Here is a 17,891-nt window from a genome sequence, read left to right as displayed (position 1 = left end):
CATACGAAAAAAAAACAAAACAAGACATTATGGGTAAGTTATCTTATAATACTTTAAGCTTTCATCACCTTAAATAGTTTTCTATACTTTCTCTCTCGTTCTTTATCCAAATACTATACATTTCAGACTTTTTAATAAAAGAAAATTATAAAAACAATATTATTCACCTTTCTCTGTTCCTGGGGACTAAGATTTCGAATACGCTCTTTCTTCTGTTTATCTTTTTCAGATTTCTTCTTTAATGCATTCGCTAGTTTTTCATCTTGACGTTTCTTAAGTTTTCTATTTGCTTCTTCACGAATAGTTTTAAGTTTTTGAGAAATATTGGGTCTCCAATGTGCTCTTTCAGCTAACATATCAACAAATGCAATACATTCATTAATAATACAAGTAACTTGTTGAGAATTTCTTAATGACGGCAATTTCACACAAAATGAAACACTTTTTTGACATATTTGATCCGGACTATTAATCAAAACATTAAAAATGAAACGCTTTTATTAAATATCATACCTTTTTGGACATTTAATAGGTTGGTCACTCACAATTAAATATTCCAGTACAACATCTGGTGTTTTCATACATTTAATAAAGCTTTCATTATTTTCCAACAAAATATACGCTATTTCAGAAAATTCTGACATTACTACATATGTTTCTGGTAATATCGCTAATTCCATCACACTTGTAAATGATAAATTATAATATTTTTCACGCAACCAACGCATCTTTGACTTATTCACCACTGCAAATACACATGCGTCAAAAACATGATCTTCAACATTCATATCAATATATAAACGGTCATGGGGCATAGGCTTATCCAAAAAAAATGCTACAACTTTCTCTCTAATCAATGATATAAAATTCTGACGCATCAGAAACTTAAATTGAATATATAAACATGAAATATTAATACGACCACTGGCATATGAAATAAAATAACTAGGGTCCCGGATATGTAGAATCATTCGATCATTTCTTTTCATACCAATTTGCGCAAATTCATTTTTAAATAATGGATATATTATTTCAAACCTAAATATTTAAATATACCTTTATTATACCTCAAATAATACCATTTTTTTGCTAGAAACGCATTTCTCATTCGTCCATATTCTGATAAAATAATATAAAATATAAGAAAAAAAAATATACTTTTTTCATATAAAAAACTTTCCATTTATATAAAATAGATTTATCTTCTTCTTCTTCTTCTTCTTCTTTTCTGGAATACCAGATCTTATTAAAATATTTCTTTATATTATAATAACTTATTTTAATTAATTCTATTCCTATTCCTCTTATTATCCCTCTTATTAATCTCTATTTTTATACTTATTTTTACCTTTATTTTTTTAATTTCTTAATTTTTCTTAAAAATTTTTTATAAAAAAATTAAAATATTAAGATATTTCAATAAAATACTTAAATTCTCTTTAACGGAATTAATACTCAAGTAAAATATTTATCGTTAGTTAATGAGCCATGAAAATCCTCTGGATCGTTGGTTTTTGGCATTAAAAACAAAGGTTACATCAAATAACCGTCTTGGTTTAAATCATCTTAGCCGTGAAGAAAGGGTTAAACGGTTATTATCAAGAGAATATCCATATAAAACATTATATGATAACCACTGTTCATTATTTATTCAATGGATGTTTGAATTGAATGAAGGATTTAGTCTAATAGTTTATGGATTTGGATCTAAACGAAGATTATTAATGGAATTTATTGAAAGATATTTTAAAGACAAATATGTATTAGTTATGAATGGATATAAGCCGGAGATTAGTATGAAAGGAGTATATAATATGTTAGTTAATAATCTTTGGGGAGAACAAAGATTTGAAAGCAATTGTACGATATATGAGATGACGGAGAGGGTTCTTGAATGGATAGAAGAAGAAACAAGTATAGAATATTTAGTATGGGTTGTTCATAATATAGATGGAAGAGGATTGCGGTCAAAAAAAGTTCAAGCATGTTTATCAAGAGTAGCAAATGCGAAGAAAATAAAGTTTATTGCAAGTGTTGATCATATTAATTCAGGATTACTATGGGATGAATCAATGATAAGTAAATTTCAATTTATATGGCATGATGCAACGACGTTTGCACCATATTTAATTGAAACGTCATATGAAGAAGGAGTATGGAATAATATGAAAGGAACACATGGAGAAGGAATTGAATATGTATTAGAAACATTAACGCCGCATGCAAGAGAAGTGTATAGAATTTTAATAGAACAACAGATTGAAGCAAAGGAAAAAGCGAAAATGAAAAGTATAACGGTTGATTATTTATATGGAAAATGTGCAGAAGAAATGGTTGTTAGTAGTAAAGAAGGATTTCGAATGCAACTTAGAGAATTTTGTGATCATGAAATGATTAAAATAAAAAGAGATGTAACGGGAACGGAGATTATATGGATTCCGTTAGAAAAAGAAGTACTTGAATCTATACTTGAAGATTTAAGACATAGTGGAATATGAGGAAATTTTATAGAAACCATTTTATTAATTAATTAGTTAAATATTTTAAATGTTAAGCGATAAAAACAATGAGAGAATAGGAAAGAAAATAGAGAGAAAATACCCGATAAAATGACTATATACATTTACTTTCATATGCTTCTTGGGCAAGCTGTCTAAGAGTATTATATTCTCCAGAAGATTCGCACATAAATCGAAATTCAGACTGAGGATTTTGAAGCAAAAGATAAGGATGATCATATTCCTAATAAACATTATGAATGAAAAATAATAACATGTAATGAAATACCAATAGTTTACCGGAGTCGAGAACTAAAATTTTATCATAATCAATAATACTAAAAATTATAATTAATATATAAAAAAGAAGAGAATTTTAAGAAACCTTTTTAATCTATGAGCAACTATAATATGTTAACATATAATAATAAAATAAGACAAACTTACTAGTTAATATAGTACAACAAGAAAACTCAGAACGTATAGTTTTTTGTATTTTAGTATCCATATTATAATCAATAGAAGCAGTGCATTCATCCATAATAATAATACGTGAGGATTTAAGTAAAGAGCGTGCAAGACATATTAATTGCCTAATAAATGTTATTGAAATTTTATAGTAATTACTAGATTTTTAATACCGTTGTCCATGAGATAAGTTATTTCCACCTTCCTCAACTAAAATAAGTTAGTAGTTTCCTATAGAACTTAAAATATAACTTTGTGTATTTAGGTCTAGAAAGATATTAGTATTGGAGTTTTTAGATTCTTCCTCCATTGATTTAGATCCTATAAGATGAACACGACGTAATGCTTCAAAAATTTCCGCATCAGTAAAAATATTAAAAGGATCTAAATTATATCTTAATGATTTTTTAAACAATACTGGATCTTGTGGAATGATTGTCAAAGATCTTCGTAAATCACGAAGGCCAATTGTTGATATATTTACACCATCAATAATAATACTACCACTTTGTAATTCAATTAATCGAAAAAATGCAGTAGCAATAGTGGATTTTCCTGCTCCGGTACGACCCACAATTCCTACTTTTGAACACGGATCTACTTTAAAAGAAAGATTAGAGATAGCAGGTTGCAATTCTGGCATATATTGCACAACTATGTTTTGAACTACAATTTCACCTTTTTCTGGCCAATCTTTTCCAGGTCTATTAGAAGGAATAATAGCAGAAGCCTCTTGTTCAATGAAAAAAAATTCTCGAATACGCTCAACACTAACTAGGTTAATAATAATAATAATAAATTAGTTAACTTACTTGTTAAAGTTTAATTCATTTATTGTATACAATCGTACTAACCAAAGCATATGATCTATATATTTTAATAATTGTAAATAATATCAAGTATTATTAACCTGTAAAAGAAACAATATAAAACAAAATTATGCCTTAAAAATCAATATATATATATATATAATCACAATAAAATTACCTGCAAGTCCCGAATCAAGACTATCTATATTTAATATTATAAAAATCCCTGCAAATAAGGAAATAAGCCCTCCGATAAAGTCTATTCGTACACTAAGCCATCGATTACATACCTATATATTATTAAAAATAATTAAAAATAAAGTAGGATAAACCCAAAGATATATAAATGGTCTGTTATTAAGGTCCAATTTCTGTAAATTTTCCCTAATAAATATTTTTTCATAACCATATGCTCTAATAGTATTAATTCCTGTTAACGTCTCTCTAAAATGCTGATATATTGGACTCTTAGTAATCGAGTCCAAATCCTTAAGTCTACGAGATGGTCGGATATAAAATAGAGCAATGGCCACATATATAATCATGATAAATATCTCCGAAACCAGAAAACTTGGTATAATATAAGTGATTATAAGGATCAAACAAATTGAGTTAAAAAAATCATAAACCAATGTCTAATTAATTAGTATATATTAAATCGAAATTTTAAGCAATTACCAGTGATATATAAGATACTTCTTGATCAACAACTCCAATATCTAATTTTAATATTTTAGATAAACTTTTAGAAAAAAAGTAAAAAATACCGTTTGAAAATCTCTTCATTATACGACCAATAGGTGTAGCATCAAAGAAACTAATATAAGTAAGCGTTAAATAATTAACATATAATATTTATATTAACCGTATTTTAGCGCCAAGAACAGATTGAAATAATTTTTCATGCAATTTAATAGAAACTCTAATACCGCCAGTAAATCTAAAACATATTAAATATATGTTAAATGATTATAATAATCTTACGCCATTATTATCCTAAAAAAAGTTGAAAAAATATATAATAATGATATAAGTATATATATATTAATATAATAATTCAGATTTAAAGAGGAATTTTGATATTTAGTTTGATGAGCGTGATTGGTAGACATATGACTAAATCTTTTGAATGTAGTGATAAAAAAATAATAAATAGTATAAAATATGTTATTTTTTTCATTTAACTGATCTTTTTGAAAGTCTCGAGAATAGTATGAAAATCTTATAGATTTATCCTGTGTCCATTTTCGAACCCATAAAGACTGACATACATTCAGAATAGGTGGTATTATGAAACTTAAAAAGAGAACGAAAAGAAAAAACTTTCCTCCAAAATATTTCGTATATTCAATATAAATATTTTTGTTCATAGAAGTACTTAAATATCCCTCTTCTTCAATTAATCTTCCTTTAGATGAGTCAAACGTATCAAAAGCTTTAGTGTCTTTGATATCGTATTCATTTGTTTCACTTTTTTCTTCATATAAACCGAACTCCTGTTCTTTAAGAGAAATTTGCGAAGAATGGATACTATGTATTAAAGAAGTAGATGACGGTACAGTTTTTAAAGAGCTCTCGCATCTATCTAATAATTTAGATTCAAAAAGATCATTTGGAGTTCCTTGAGCAGAAACTCTTCCGTTATCCATTATAATAACAAAATCTGCATCTGGAACACAAAGATTCTCATTATGTGTTGTCATAATTATAGTTCTTCCATTTGATAATTCTCCCTTAATACTATAAAAATTAAAAATATCCCTTATATTTTATTTGATTTACCAATAATTAAATATCCATTTTGCAGTATATGAATCAACAGAACTTAAACAGTCATCAAGTATTATATATTTTGCATTTGAATAAAACGCTCTAGCAATAGAAATTCTCTGCTTTTGTCCACCTGAAAGTATAATACCCTTTTCTCCAACTTCGGTTTGATCACCCCCGTCTAGAATCTGAAAATCGCGTTCAAGAGCACATGCTTTGACAATCTTATTATATTTTTGAGAATCATATGATGAATAAAATAAAATATTATTCCGTATAGTATCACTCAGCAACCAGGGCTGTTGAGCACAATACGCTACTGATTCAGTAAAGCCCGTTTGATGATCAGGAATCAAATAATTTTTATTATATTTGCCGGGACAAAACTCTTTACCTCCAAGGTTTGTCATCTCTCCCAAAAGCGCCATTAGAAGAGAAGTTTTTCCAGAACCCACTGGTCCGATTATAACTGTTAATTTATCTACAGGAAAGCTTATGTTTAAATCATAAATACGGAAACTATTTAAATAAATTTCTGTATTTTCTAAAACGTCATTTTTTGAAGCCCATGTAAAACTTGCGTTTTTAAATCCTATAATAAAATCATCAGGCAATAGATAATCGGCATCTCTACTATGTCTTTCTATTTCTTCTTCTTTCAAAAAGGCATCAATTCTATTTATAGATACTAATAATATTTAGAAAATAGTCATATATTAAACTTCATACCTTTCGAATCCATAAAATTAGATACTATTTCTGAAAGCTGTTCCAATGGAGCTCTAAAACTACTGAAAAGAGCTAAAGAAGTAAATGCAATGGGAGCAGTTAGTTTATTATGTGCGATTTTTGTATAAACTAAAAATGTAATTAAAGAAGCAATTACAGATGATGCATTCCAGCATAATAAAGCAAAAGATAAAAGAATATACTTTTTCCAAAGCTTTTTAATCTCTTCTTCTCTAATGCTATTGACGTTTTGTGTGACATTTTCTTCCCATGCAAAATATTTGATAAGACGAATATTTTGAAAAATCTCATTTATTAAATTAATCCTAGTATCAGAAATTGACATTATCTCTTTCTGAATTTTATGATATAGTGCTGAAAAATACGAATTTATAGGTATAAATATGATTATTACGGAAAACCCAATAATAGCACTCCATCCAAAAATCCTAGATATCAAAATAAAAGAAACAATAAGATGCAAAGGCACGGTAATAAATAAATTATGAAGATATGCATATACTTCCGAAATCTTATATGCATCAACTGCCACTAAATTAATAATTGTACCAATAGTAGCTTGAAAGGAATCAATTGTATCATCATTAGAAGTAAGACTCCTGGAATTATTATGTCGTCTCAATGCCTTAGAATATATTTCCCCGACTAATACTGAGCGAATTTTTATACAAAGTTTGCGACCAACATAATAAGACTGACTCATAAAAAAAGTCGAAATAACTGACGAGAAAAACATGCCAATAACATACATCCATACTGCTTCTTTTGTTTGGTTTTTAGGATTATCAATATACTCAAGAATTAATTTTAAAAATATAACAGGAGCAAATGACATTATAGTAAAAAGTGTTCCCCATACAAATTGGGCAGTAATTGTCGCTTTAAAATGACGTACCAATGTATATTTTAAATGTGATGCTTTCTTAGTAGTATAAAAAGCGTCCAAAACAGCAGCTGAATGTTCGCCTTCTGTTAAATCCCAAATATCAGAAAATGTAAGACTTTTCCTAAATCCTTGAATAATAATTGGATCAATCCATGAAAATGTAAACATAGAAAGAATGGATGAAAGTTTTTCTTTACTAGGGTTAAGTCCATTTAAAGCAATAAGACGAACTGTTCTATTGCCTTTTCTACTTAACAAAACAATGGCATTTAATACAAATACCAAAACCATATTTATCGAAGACAACATAATTAAGATAGTTGCCTCATGAGCAATAATCATAGATCGTAAATCAATATAAAATAAAGGCAAATGAAAAGCGTATAAAAGAGAAGTATGATACCATAATGTAGATAGAGGAATAGATTCTACATCAATCGATGCTGCTCGAATAGCAATAAGTATAAAAACGTATACCTTTAAATAATTTAATTAATCATTTTTTTTAAAAAAAAAAAAAACCAACCCATGTAAAAATTCTATTAATAATAAAAAGAGGATATTTTGATTCATCTAAAAAAAAATAATATAACAATATTATAAATAGTACTATTATTCCCTCAGTAATAATAACTGACATTTGCTTTGATGGTTTGATTTTATACTCTTTAAGATTTTGTCTATTTAATTCATCCAATCCACAATGTAAAAATGACGTTGATTTTCTTGAAAAACAAATATCCATAAAAGATGTAGACAGAAAATTCGATGAATCATTGTCTTGAGCAAGTGAAACATACCTTTTCGATTTTTTATAATATCTCAAAACAATAACATATAACCCTGTTGATAATAAAATCAACAAAGATATTATAAGACAAATAGGTGAAATCCAAATTATGTATCTATTAAACACGATAAAAATTAGAAACTAACCCTATTATTTTGTTATTTCATATAATTTACTTGTATTTAAAATATTCGGTAAAGTCATTATCTTTCCAAATACTATCCGTATATCCCCTCGGATACATCCTCCAAGATAAAACAATTTAATATAATAATATCCTTATTAGAATCTGTGTTCTCCCTATTATCTAGTATATTTTATTTTTCTATCACTTTCTACCGTCTAAAATCTCGATAAACTGTTTGACTTAATATCATTTAAAAATGTATATAAAAAACATATAGAATATAGAAAAAAAATACGAAATTCATTTAACCCTGCTTATTATTTTCCCTCTAAACATCCGAAATAAATATATATTGTATATTTGATTTAATAGATAATTTATCTACTAAATCAAACATAAATAAAAATTTGAACCCCAAATTATGACACCCGTTCCTTAACATTTGGCGTCCATTCTGTAAATTTCGGTAGAACTGTATTATATGGCTTGTAAGCCCCACGAGAAAACGTAAGATTCGGTTGAAATGGTTTCTTCCAAGATGGTTCCAATTTTTTTACAGAACCTTCATTCGTATTACTTTCCGATGGTGCTTCATCAACCATATATCGAAGCCATGCATTCCTATCCGAGTCAATACAAAAATCTTTTCCAGATATATATTTATATATATATATTTATATATATATATTTACCATCCAGGTTCTACTTGCGACGCATCAAATAATGACGATTTATAGTCTACCCAGCGTGTACGATCTGTAATATCCAATTAATCCTTTTTTTTAAAAAAAAATTATTACTTGGCGCTTCTTCCAAATTTTCATAATACTTATTTCCATAGCTAAAAATATCTCAATTTATACATTAAATACACATAAAAAAGAACCTATCCATTCCTACAAGACGTCCATATTTCGTGTCCCCAATAGTTTGCATTTGATGCCTATTTTTATCTGCATTAATCCCTTCTTCTGCATATATAATACTTACGCGTACGCATACAACCCGATCTTTTTAATGTTTCTTAATGTCCTTAGAAAGTGTGACACTTTTTATTCATTAATATCTATATATATGCGCTTATTTCTTACTTTTTATATAAATTCTCTTGAATATATGCACGTTTTATGTCTACGATTTAATAATAGCCGGCTCGCTGGATACTATTTAATAATCCCCCAATATATTTTGTACACAATAAGGCGTTAAATACAAGATATTCCCTGTTATATGCGCTAAATTAGATATTTATAGATGTTTTTTAAAGGGCTTATTGCTCGGGAACTGGTTAGATTTGTTTTTTATAGCTTTTGATTAACATGTAACAGATCCCTAATGCACAGAATGATATAAAAAGCGGTATTATGCGAGCATCAGAACCTGTATTAGAGGATCTTTTGATAGGATTAAGTCAATTTGCACCGTCATTTGTTTTAAGCAAAGAAAAAATAACAGTTTTAACTGAACCAAAAGAGTTCTTTTATACACTAAAAGACAAGATTTTGAATGCTAAAAGAAGAGTATTCTTATCTACATTATATATAGGAAAATCGGAGTATGAGCTTGTTGGTTTTTATAGCGTTTTTTTTTAAAATTGATGATGAATCAGTATACTGTTTTACACAAAGCTCTTTCATTAAATATGGATTTAAAGGTATCGATATTAATGGATGCATTACGGGGAACGCGTGAAGCACCTAATCCTACGGGTGCATCACTTTTAGTTCCATTGATATCATTATTTGGGAAGCATCGAGTTGATATTTGTATGTATCATACGCCTAATTTTTCAGGGCTAAAGAAGATGCTTCCGTCAAGAATTAATGAATGCTGGGGGGTCCAGCATATGAAAATATATGGATTTGATGATGAAGTGATATTATCAGGGTAAATCATTTATATATATGGATGAAAAGTTAATTTTTAGAGCAAATTTATCATATGAATATTTTACGAATCGTCAAGATCGTTATCATCTTTTTTCGTCTGCTCAATTAACAGATTTTTATGCAAGTATTCATCAATTTATATCATCGATATCGTACAAAGTGGTTCCTAGCGATTCGCCAGAAAAAGTGGCATTAGTATGGTTAAAAGACACCAATTGCCCGGAACCGAGCAAAGATCCTGAGCGTTTTAGAAGGCATTCTACATCTGCTTTATTAAAATTATTAAAACCGACACCTATAAATACAAATGAAGTGTTTTCTACAATAGTATATCCTTTATTTCAATTTTCGCCTATTTTTAAACCTTATGATTTTTCGACAGAGAAGAAAGGGATTTGTTTAACCCTGGATACTTTTCTTTCTAATCAATCTAATGATTATGATTGGATTTTCACATCTGGTTACTTTAATACACATAAGGATTATTCGAAACGATTATTAACATCTAGTTCCAAGGGTTGTGTTATCGTTTCGTCACAACAGGTACTCTTTTTTCTATTATTTTCCCTATATAAATAGATAATAGGCAAATTCATTTTATAATTCAGCCTGGCCTTCGAAAATGATTCCCTCAGCATATTCATTTCTGGCTGAACGTTTCCTTTTAAGTGTTTATAAGGCTAATAAACAAAATAATATTCATTTGGAAGAATGGAAGAATGGACGTTATGGTGAAGGAGGATGGACCTATCATGCTAAAGGTTTTACATTAGTATTACAATTATTTTTTCATTATTCTAAAACAATTAGGATTATGGATAATGCCTTCATCTGAAAACAAAACGGAAGGACGTAAACCATATATAACTTTTGTTGGATCATCGAATTTTAGTCGTAGATCACATTCGTTAGATCTTGAAGCAAGTGCTCTTATTATTACTTTTGATACAGAATTGCAAAAAAGTTTAAGAGGTGAAATTGATAATTTTCGTACTCATTCTAAAAAAATTGATTTGAACGATTTTTCATCTCCAGATAGAAAAACAGGATGGTTCGTTAAATTATGTGTTTGGATATTAGGGAAAATGTTTTAATATTTTTAAATTATATATGTCAATGGTTTATATATTTGTACAATCGATATAGATTGTTTTATGCAGAATTGCATCTTATTTATTGCATAAGGACTAATGGTTTGATCAATAAATAAGGGTATCGTTTTAAATCGGTTTTTTAATGTCTAAATAAAAATATAGTTCACTAAGTAAAGGAAACTAAATTATACCCCCGTTTACTTAAAAATAGTATTTTTTTATAGGATTGAAGATATTTATTTATAAATATGTATATGATTAATAATAATTAATTTGATATTATTTGATTTTAAATAAAAACTCATTAAATATAGGGAATTATATTAAAGAAATTTAGAAAATTTTCTTGATAAATTATTTTTCCTAAAAAGATTAGTTATATAAAATTTGTATTTTACATTGTTTTATATTTCAAAATAATATTTTTCAGAGTTAAAAAGCTATTTATTAAAGAACAACATACGAGATATTTAATCTCATTCTAATGAAGAAATTCACACATCATTAAATATATTTATTTATATATTTAATAAACTTTTATTACCTTTTTTCTAAATATTTCAAAAATAGTGAAAATATATGAGAAAATAGGCTAAGAGTTTAAATTTCGAGTCCATATATAATAATAAAGAATTCCTAAAAATTTAAGTTATTTGAATAATATTTAATATGTTTTTTGTTAACTTGATCGTGCTTATATTTATATATACATATAAGACAAAGTATATGAATATTAATATATAATTATTAAAAAAATTAAAACAAAAAATTGATATAAAGTACTTTATCAGACAGAGAAAGTAATATGAAATAATATCATTTTTATTACAGGGATCACTAAGATTTTTGAAGTTTTAATACTAAATTAAAAACTAATAGAATGTTTAATTTGAGATTAATATTCCTCTAAAAAAACAAATATAGTACAATATAACTATAATGCTGCTTTTAAAAAGGAGCCAAAAATAAAATATTAATATATAATATTTTTATACATCCTTAACTCTAATATTCCCACGTAATAAACCAGTACGTCTGGCAGCAATAAGACCCACTTTTTGACCTGCAGGTGCACGACGAGAAACTGTAGATGCATGTCCAATGTGTTGCTATATATTCTGTAAGATATATATTTTCAAATAATAAAAAAACATACATGATTACCACCACCAAATGGATGATCTACTGGATTCATTGCCACACCCCTTGTTCTTGGCCAACAATTTCTTTTAACTCTATATTTATGATATGCTCTTCCACTAATATTTATGTAAGATAATCAATACTCCTTATTAAAAAAAAACTATTTACGCTTTAAGTATAGGCTTATCAATTCTTCCTCCTCCTGCTACAATACCAATCATACCACGACATGTAGAATCAACCACTTTTTTCGCACCTGAAGGCAATTTTATACGGGTTTTCCCATTCTCTGGATCATGTCCAATAATAATCACATAATTTCCAGAAGATCGACCTAATGAGCCTCGATCTCCCGTTTTTTCTTCAACATTGCTCGCGATCGTTCCTTCCGGCATATTTCCCAATGGTAAAACATTTCCAATAGATAATGACGCTTTTTTTCCTACATAAATAAATTGTCCTGTATACATCCCCTCATTCGCAATAAACGTTTCAACTCTTTTTTTATATCTATATGGATCTCGAAAAATTACCTTCGCCAACGGAGCCCCACGGCCTGGATCATGAATAATCTCCTTAATAACTCCACGATAATAGCCATGTTTTTCTGTATAATCTAAAACACGATGAAGTGCTGCTCCTTTTCTTAGTCGTTGATGTGCCTTAAAAATTCCACCACTAACATAAAATCCATCAGTAAAAACGAATTATAGGTAATTTTAATATGAAAAATAACGATTTTCTATGCTTTTTATCCCTTTTCTCGTGCTTTTTATCCTTATTTTTTACTATTTATATTTATTTCTTTATTTCTCCAAAAATCGCTCAAATTTTCTCAAAAAAAAGCGGGAAAAAAGATGCAACTCAAACAGAAACATATACAATCATATTTAAAAGGTTTTAAGGACTTACCATTTCCTCTGAGCCCGAATAACTCGTCCCATTTTTTATCTGCTTTATGTGAGGTTAAATTTTAAGCGTCTGATCGATGTCAGCAGTAAAAAATAGAGGAAAAAACTAAGGGTTAGACCTTAGTGAATAAATAACAAGATTATAATATAATAAAGATATAATTGATTAAATTAGTTTATAAAAGTATAGAATTGTTTTTTTTTTTGATTTAATAAGAAATATATATATATATATATATATATATGATAGAATTTGATATGTTTGTTAAAGTTTTATTATTTTAATAAGAAATTTAAAAATTAATCATCTTGATCATGAAACACTTGTTTTGGAAAAGGATATGTAGAACCGCTTTGTCTAATACAGAGCTGTGCTAACCATATACCACATCGAACAGATTTTTCAAGGGAATAGCCTAAAATTAGACCAGCAACGAAACCCCCAGCAAAAGCGTCACCAGCAGCATTTGTATCTACAATTTGATCGTCTGGAATAGTTGGAACAGGAGTTTGATTTATTACTATTCTTCCATTGAAAGATTCAACAAAAACGACATCCCTAGATCCTTGAGTAATAACTACGATTCTAGGTCGACGAGTATTTTTTTTAGGCAACCGAGCAATATACAAAGCAATTTCTATAGTATCTTTTGTCTAATAGAATTAAGTATATTTGTTTTAATGAAATAATTTAAGAGACCTTTAAACCATGTGCTTCGGCAAAAGCAATGGCTTCAGTTTCATTGCCAATTAAACAATCCCAATATTGGGACAAAGTGTCCATTACATCTTTATATACATGACATAAATATTCGGCAGATAAATTCATAATGAATAACTTAAAGGTTATTTTTTTTTATTACTTAGAGAATATAAATACCTTATTTTTCATAGCTGCCTCCTCTGATAAAGAAATTACAGATAAAATACAAGATGAAAATTGATAACTTTCGACATAATAATAATCAGCGTTTTCAACAAGAGCCCATATTCTAGGAGATTTTAAATGAGCAATATTATAATTACTAGCAGCAGCAAGTCGTGTTGCTAATGACCTTAAGATGTTTAAATGAAGCAATTTAAAGGAAAAAAAAAAATACCTGTCTTTACCACTTAATATAACAGCACATACTCCTGTAGGTGTAGTAGCATCTACTAAATATTCTGCTCTTAATCCTTCTTGTTTTGAAACAGATTTTAAATGTTCTGCAAATTGATCTTTTCCAACACATCCAACATATACAGTAGAATTTTCAGGAAGAACATACTATCATATTTTAAAATATTTAAATATAATATATATTAATATACTTGAGCTCCACGAAGTGTATTTTGAGCTGACCCTCCTGCAATATATTGAGCATCTGAAAGCTCTGATATTTCCTGATAAATCATCATATGTTTCTCCTCTGAAAGAATAGAATCATTGGGTTTTAATCCATATCTAGTTCTTTTTAATAAATATTTAATATATTTATTTTATATCACTTTTTAAGAAAACCATTATCTCTAACTTGGATATCTAATAATGGGTTTCCTGAAATAAAATCTTAGCATAAATATTTCATAAAATATATGTCCATACCTAAGCCAAAAAGAACATATTCTTTAACCATTTTTTAAATGTCAAAAACTTCAATCGAAATCGGTATTAAAAATTCCTCATTAACTAAAAATAATAGATTAGAAAAATGAATTGATAGAATACCATCATACTCTATAATTCTTTCAATAATTTTGTACCATATTATATCTTTAATTATTTAAAATTAGTTTCTTCTATTAATAAACTCCTCATTTTTAAAAATAAAAATAACTATAAGTTATTTATTTCTACCGCCTACAAATCGTATACTCGATGAAACAAGTCGTGTAGTTGTCATTTTATCTACAAGTTTTTCTATTTCAGAATCTTGTTGCATTTTTTCCAAATTTTTAGGTTTTGGTTTCTTTTTCACATTTTTCTTTGATGATACAAGAAGACTCGTATTTCTTGATGAAATCCCTGTATAAATCACATCGAAATGATATTCCTATACACTCATATTAGAAAACATATCGACTATCATCCAAAAATTAAAAAGCTTTTGGATAAAAATGTTCTCTCATCAAATGTTTCTTTCTTTTTTTCACATTCATAAATAATTCTTGACAACTTTCAATAAAACATTTAAACTATATATTACCCATCAATTTCTCTTCAAAAAAAAAATACATAAAACCCATACTATTCTTTCTCCTCTTTCTTTCTTTAAACAAAATATAGGATCATGTACTTCTGAAATATGAAGTTCCATCATTCTTAATGATGGAAACACTTTTTTACACTCAAAACACACATTACAATGTTGTTTCTGATAATGCGCTTCATATGCCGAAAAAGACTTAAATCTTCTAGGCTGATACATACATTCCGTTGGAAAATGACACGTTATCACCGTTTCTGCCCCTTCTTCTTCTCTTTTTTCTTCTTCACTAAATAATATTAATCATCCCTTATTTAACTCCTAATAACTCACTTTAAATCCAGTTTTTTTAGTTTATTTGGTTCTGATGATATTTCTAACTGATTTTCTACGTATTTCTCCTTCTGATCCTCTGATATAACCTCATCATCTGTCAAAATAGATAATCCCCTCTTCATGAATTTTTATGACGCGCGTGGAGCCTGCAGATCGACGTCAAAAAAAAGTAAAAAGTGCATATAACATGGGATTCTCCTGTTTATACCTTATTTTCCGGTATCTATCAAAGTAAGTAGATAGAATAGAAAGAATTGGAGATATTTGTTTGCTTATATTGGTTGTTATAGGCTATTATTACGTGGATTTTATGGGTCAATTACGGGTATAAATTTTGTCTAAAATAAGGGGAAAGAAGGGGTTAATTTGAGGAAATTAGTTATTGAACATGAAATTATTGACTTTAAGAAGCCGGTTATTATTTTTTGTACGCATACAAACATGGGAAGTAGATTTTTTATGGAAAAAAAGAAGGGAGATTGATGGGTAAAAAGATGATAGATATAGCTATAGTTGCGGCAACCTTTCCTAGACAGGTTCGATTCTGGGTATAGATGATAGATATATGTTAGTTAATTGGAGTATGAATGAGTATTTTTAGGCAAAAAGTTCTATTTTTAAAATTAACCCAATTGTGACGAAAATTCTTAATAAATTGGGGGTAATTCCAGTAGGTAATGAAGAAAGATCAATATATTTAATGGGAATTTATATGTATGGTTTTTTAATTATTAAAATAGACAGAGAAACAAAGAATAATCGTGTACTTTTTGAAATTACATTTAATGCGATGAAAGAATTAGAAACATTGGTTATTTATCCAGAAGGTATGTATGAATAAAGGTAGATTAGATATATAAATGTATAATAATAATTAGGTACATCACATACTAGTCCTCATCTTCTTGATTTAAAAGATGGTGGATCATGGGTTGCACTTCAATATAAATATAATATGTTTAATCATAAGGAAAATCCAACAAGAATGATTGATAAGCTAAATGATGTGACGCTTCTTCCAGTTGGAATAACATATCTTGAAAAATCTAAATATCGAAGTAATATAATTGTTACGTAGGGGATGTTTTTTGGGTGCAATTAACTTTAATATTATTAGATATGGAAGGCCTATTCACATTGGAATGTATAAAGATGATTTCTTAATAGAACCTAAAAATACGGTAAAAAAATTAACTAAAGTTATTCAAGAAAGACTATGGAAAATCACTATTAATGCAAAAAATTGGTAAATATAGATAATTATTGAATAAGTTATTTAGTAGATAAAAGGGATATATTAAGAATTTCAGAATTTTCACGGACTATATTATTTGGAGATAATAAAAATATTAATGCAAAAGATTATATATCAATAACACAAAGGTACATTTTTAAAAAAAAAAAGAAAATAATTCTAATATATATTAGTTTTATAAATATCTTCGAATTGCAACGACTAGATCCTTCTCATAATGATATTTCAGATTTATATAATATTTTAGAAAAAGAATTGAAAGCTCTAAAATTATCATGTATAGAAGCTGTTGATATTATTAATTTGCATACGATATCTAGGAAATGGGTTTTATTTCAAATTATTCAAATGACGATTTTTTTAATGATACATATTTTGCTTGTGTTGCCTATAATTCTTATTCATATACCAATTTATATAATATGTAATGAAAATTGAATTTTAATACATTTTAATGATAATTTAAGGTTTCCTAGTTGAAAAAATACAAAAGTTTGATGAATCAAAGGTATTTATTTATTATATATTTTTGAATTAACATTAATATTTAGGCTCAAAATAAGATTTTAATAGGATTTCTTGTTTTTATAATAATAGATATATATATATATATTACTATACGCAAAATCTTTGCATTTCATTCATTAAGTGAAACAATTTCTTTAAGTATTATTATTATTAAGAATAATTATTATAATAAAGTATACAAATATATATATATATATTAATATTTTAATAAATATATAGATAGTTGATGGTTTTTATGACAGATGGAAACATTATAAAAAGACATGGAATCTTGGATGGGTTATTTTTAGCCCATATGGTAAAAGTTATATTCTTGAAAGATTACATGAATTACGAGAAGCTAAGAAAAGGTTAATAAATATGATAGAATCTGGACAGGGAAAGGATATTGATATAATAAGGGAAGCATTTGAATCTATATATATAAAACATTTTCATCTAGAATGATGAG

The 17,891-nt window shown here is 27.5% G+C and overlaps 9 protein-coding genes across 9 annotated transcripts; 3 read left to right on the top strand and 6 right to left on the bottom strand.

The window, feature by feature from the left end:
* Positions 1-17: 17 nt before the first annotated feature.
* T552_01524 (hypothetical protein) lies at positions 18-1,154 on the bottom strand. Its single transcript, XM_018370106.1, has 4 exons — positions 1,080-1,154; positions 514-1,038; positions 168-465; positions 18-113 (listed from the first exon to the last, which is right to left on the bottom strand). Exons 1-4 carry the CDS (start codon positions 1,106-1,108, stop codon positions 54-56), a joined length of 912 nt encoding a protein of 303 aa, XP_018226262.1. The 5' UTR covers positions 1,109-1,154; the 3' UTR covers positions 18-53.
* Positions 1,155-1,435: 281 nt separating this feature from the next.
* T552_01523 (hypothetical protein) lies at positions 1,436-2,544 on the top strand. The gene has a single exon (XM_018370105.1). It carries the CDS (start codon positions 1,482-1,484, stop codon positions 2,496-2,498), a length of 1,017 nt encoding a protein of 338 aa, XP_018226261.1. The 5' UTR covers positions 1,436-1,481; the 3' UTR covers positions 2,499-2,544.
* A 23-nt stretch (positions 2,545-2,567) lies between these two features.
* On the bottom strand, positions 2,568-8,261 carry T552_01522 (hypothetical protein). Its single transcript, XM_018370104.1, has 18 exons — positions 8,148-8,261; positions 7,708-8,086; positions 6,275-7,658; positions 5,558-6,233; positions 4,760-5,515; positions 4,641-4,715; positions 4,543-4,592; positions 4,454-4,494; positions 4,108-4,410; positions 3,954-4,065; positions 3,877-3,909; positions 3,779-3,833; positions 3,219-3,736; positions 3,140-3,176; positions 2,946-3,091; positions 2,884-2,902; positions 2,788-2,836; positions 2,568-2,742 (listed from the first exon to the last, which is right to left on the bottom strand). Exons 1-18 carry the CDS (start codon positions 8,213-8,215, stop codon positions 2,614-2,616), a joined length of 4,830 nt encoding a protein of 1,609 aa, XP_018226260.1. The 5' UTR covers positions 8,216-8,261; the 3' UTR covers positions 2,568-2,613.
* Positions 8,262-8,472: 211 nt separating this feature from the next.
* On the bottom strand, positions 8,473-9,127 carry T552_01521 (hypothetical protein). The gene is made up of 5 exons (XM_018370103.1): positions 9,089-9,127; positions 8,985-9,041; positions 8,899-8,939; positions 8,791-8,854; positions 8,473-8,719 (listed from the first exon to the last, which is right to left on the bottom strand). The coding sequence occupies exons 2-5, from the start codon at positions 9,032-9,034 to the stop codon at positions 8,518-8,520; spliced, it is 357 nt and encodes a 118-aa protein (XP_018226259.1). The 5' UTR covers positions 9,035-9,041; positions 9,089-9,127; the 3' UTR covers positions 8,473-8,517.
* Positions 9,128-9,419: 292 nt separating this feature from the next.
* On the top strand, positions 9,420-11,127 carry T552_01520 (hypothetical protein). Its single transcript, XM_018370102.1, has 5 exons — positions 9,420-9,663; positions 9,708-9,985; positions 10,026-10,530; positions 10,574-10,748; positions 10,798-11,127. The coding sequence occupies exons 1-5, from the start codon at positions 9,463-9,465 to the stop codon at positions 11,079-11,081; spliced, it is 1,443 nt and encodes a 480-aa protein (XP_018226258.1). The 5' UTR covers positions 9,420-9,462; the 3' UTR covers positions 11,082-11,127.
* An 898-nt stretch (positions 11,128-12,025) lies between these two features.
* Positions 12,026-13,212, bottom strand: T552_01519 (60S ribosomal protein L2). Its single transcript, XM_018370101.1, has 4 exons — positions 13,137-13,212; positions 12,393-12,902; positions 12,238-12,340; positions 12,026-12,190 (listed from the first exon to the last, which is right to left on the bottom strand). The coding sequence occupies exons 1-4, from the start codon at positions 13,166-13,168 to the stop codon at positions 12,071-12,073; spliced, it is 765 nt and encodes a 254-aa protein (XP_018226257.1). The 5' UTR covers positions 13,169-13,212; the 3' UTR covers positions 12,026-12,070.
* Positions 13,213-13,389: 177 nt separating this feature from the next.
* T552_01518 (hypothetical protein) lies at positions 13,390-14,797 on the bottom strand. The gene is made up of 7 exons (XM_018370100.1): positions 14,721-14,797; positions 14,624-14,672; positions 14,447-14,579; positions 14,236-14,402; positions 14,016-14,190; positions 13,836-13,973; positions 13,390-13,789 (listed from the first exon to the last, which is right to left on the bottom strand). Exons 1-7 carry the CDS (start codon positions 14,749-14,751, stop codon positions 13,436-13,438), a joined length of 1,047 nt encoding a protein of 348 aa, XP_018226256.1. The 5' UTR covers positions 14,752-14,797; the 3' UTR covers positions 13,390-13,435.
* A 115-nt stretch (positions 14,798-14,912) lies between these two features.
* T552_01517 (hypothetical protein) lies at positions 14,913-15,805 on the bottom strand. Its single transcript, XM_018370099.1, has 3 exons — positions 15,655-15,805; positions 15,364-15,610; positions 14,913-15,310 (listed from the first exon to the last, which is right to left on the bottom strand). The coding sequence occupies exons 1-3, from the start codon at positions 15,777-15,779 to the stop codon at positions 15,212-15,214; spliced, it is 471 nt and encodes a 156-aa protein (XP_018226255.1). The 5' UTR covers positions 15,780-15,805; the 3' UTR covers positions 14,913-15,211.
* A 334-nt stretch (positions 15,806-16,139) lies between these two features.
* On the top strand, positions 16,140-17,887 carry T552_01516 (hypothetical protein; the record flags this gene model as incomplete). Its single annotated transcript, XM_018370098.1, has 10 exons — positions 16,140-16,205; positions 16,259-16,331; positions 16,398-16,484; positions 16,536-16,731; positions 16,775-16,903; positions 16,948-17,040; positions 17,086-17,336; positions 17,380-17,420; positions 17,464-17,613; positions 17,660-17,887. 10 exons carry the CDS (start codon positions 16,140-16,142, stop codon positions 17,885-17,887), a joined length of 1,314 nt encoding a protein of 437 aa, XP_018226254.1.
* Between the last annotated feature and the right edge of the window lie 4 nt (positions 17,888-17,891).

This window comes from Pneumocystis carinii (genome assembly GCF_001477545.1).
Source record: "Pneumocystis carinii B80 chromosome Unknown supercont1.6, whole genome shotgun sequence".
In the NCBI taxonomy this organism is placed as follows: domain Eukaryota; kingdom Fungi; phylum Ascomycota; class Pneumocystomycetes; order Pneumocystales; family Pneumocystaceae; genus Pneumocystis; species Pneumocystis carinii.
This window is presented reverse-complemented; position numbering and strand designations above follow the sequence as displayed.

Excerpts from the sequence above, each read along its gene's own strand:
- T552_01519 (XM_018370101.1), bottom strand. The coding sequence starts at position 13,168 with ATGGGACGAGTTATTCGGGCTCAGAGGAAATG. Across the intron at positions 12,903-13,136 it reads ATTCGGGCTCAGAGGAAATG|TGGTGGAATTTTTAAGGCAC; the intron begins GTAAGTCCTTAA and ends ATTTTATGTTAG. Across the intron at positions 12,191-12,237 it reads CATTTGGTGGTGGTAATCAT|CAACACATTGGACATGCATC; the intron begins GTATGTTTTTTT and ends CAGAATATATAG.
- T552_01524 (XM_018370106.1), bottom strand. The coding sequence starts at position 1,108 with ATGAGAAATGCGTTTCTAGCAAAAAAATG. Across the intron at positions 466-513 it reads CCTATTAAATGTCCAAAAAG|TCCGGATCAAATATGTCAAA; the intron begins GTATGATATTTA and ends TTTGATTAATAG. Across the intron at positions 114-167 it reads GTCCCCAGGAACAGAGAAAG|TATTTGGATAAAGAACGAGA; the intron begins GTGAATAATATT and ends TGAAATGTATAG.
- T552_01517 (XM_018370099.1), bottom strand. The coding sequence starts at position 15,779 with ATGAAGAGGGGATTATCTATTTTGACAGATGATGAGGTTATATCAGAG. Across the intron at positions 15,611-15,654 it reads CTAAAAAAACTGGATTTAAA|TGAAGAAGAAAAAAGAGAAG; the intron begins GTGAGTTATTAG and ends AATATTATTTAG. Across the intron at positions 15,311-15,363 it reads AAGAAAGAGGAGAAAGAATA|TTTAAATGTTTTATTGAAAG; the intron begins GTATGGGTTTTA and ends GGTAATATATAG.
- T552_01521 (XM_018370103.1), bottom strand. The coding sequence starts at position 9,034 with ATGCAAACTATTGGGGACACGAAATATGGACGTCTTGTAGGAATGGAT. Across the intron at positions 8,855-8,898 it reads AAATTTGGAAGAAGCGCCAA|ATCGTACACGCTGGGTAGAC; the intron begins GTAATAATTTTT and ends TGGATATTACAG. Across the intron at positions 8,720-8,790 it reads TCGCAAGTAGAACCTGGATG|GAATGCATGGCTTCGATATA; the intron begins GTAAATATATAT and ends TGACTCGGATAG.
- T552_01522 (XM_018370104.1), bottom strand. The coding sequence starts at position 8,215 with ATGTATCCGAGGGGATATACGGATAGTATTTGGAAAGATAATGACTTT. Across the intron at positions 6,234-6,274 it reads TAATTTTATGGATTCGAAAG|TATCTATAAATAGAATTGAT; the intron begins GTATGAAGTTTA and ends AAATATTATTAG. Across the intron at positions 4,495-4,542 it reads AATGAAGAGATTTTCAAACG|ATATTGGAGTTGTTGATCAA; the intron begins GTATTTTTTACT and ends TATTAAAATTAG.
- T552_01518 (XM_018370100.1), bottom strand. The coding sequence starts at position 14,751 with ATGGTTAAAGAATATGTTCTTTTTGGCTTAG. Across the intron at positions 14,403-14,446 it reads ATACACTTCGTGGAGCTCAA|TATGTTCTTCCTGAAAATTC; the intron begins GTATATTAATAT and ends AAAATATGATAG. Across the intron at positions 13,790-13,835 it reads CCGAAGCACATGGTTTAAAG|ACAAAAGATACTATAGAAAT; the intron begins GTCTCTTAAATT and ends TAATTCTATTAG.
- T552_01520 (XM_018370102.1), top strand. The coding sequence starts at position 9,463 with ATGCGAGCATCAGAACCTGTATTAGAGGATCTTTTGATAGGATTAAGT. Across the intron at positions 9,664-9,707 it reads GAAAATCGGAGTATGAGCTT|TATACTGTTTTACACAAAGC; the intron begins GTTGGTTTTTAT and ends ATGATGAATCAG. Across the intron at positions 10,749-10,797 it reads ATGGACCTATCATGCTAAAG|GATTATGGATAATGCCTTCA; the intron begins GTTTTACATTAG and ends TAAAACAATTAG.
- T552_01523 (XM_018370105.1), top strand. The coding sequence starts at position 1,482 with ATGAGCCATGAAAATCCTCTGGATCGTTGGTTTTTGGCATTAAAAACA.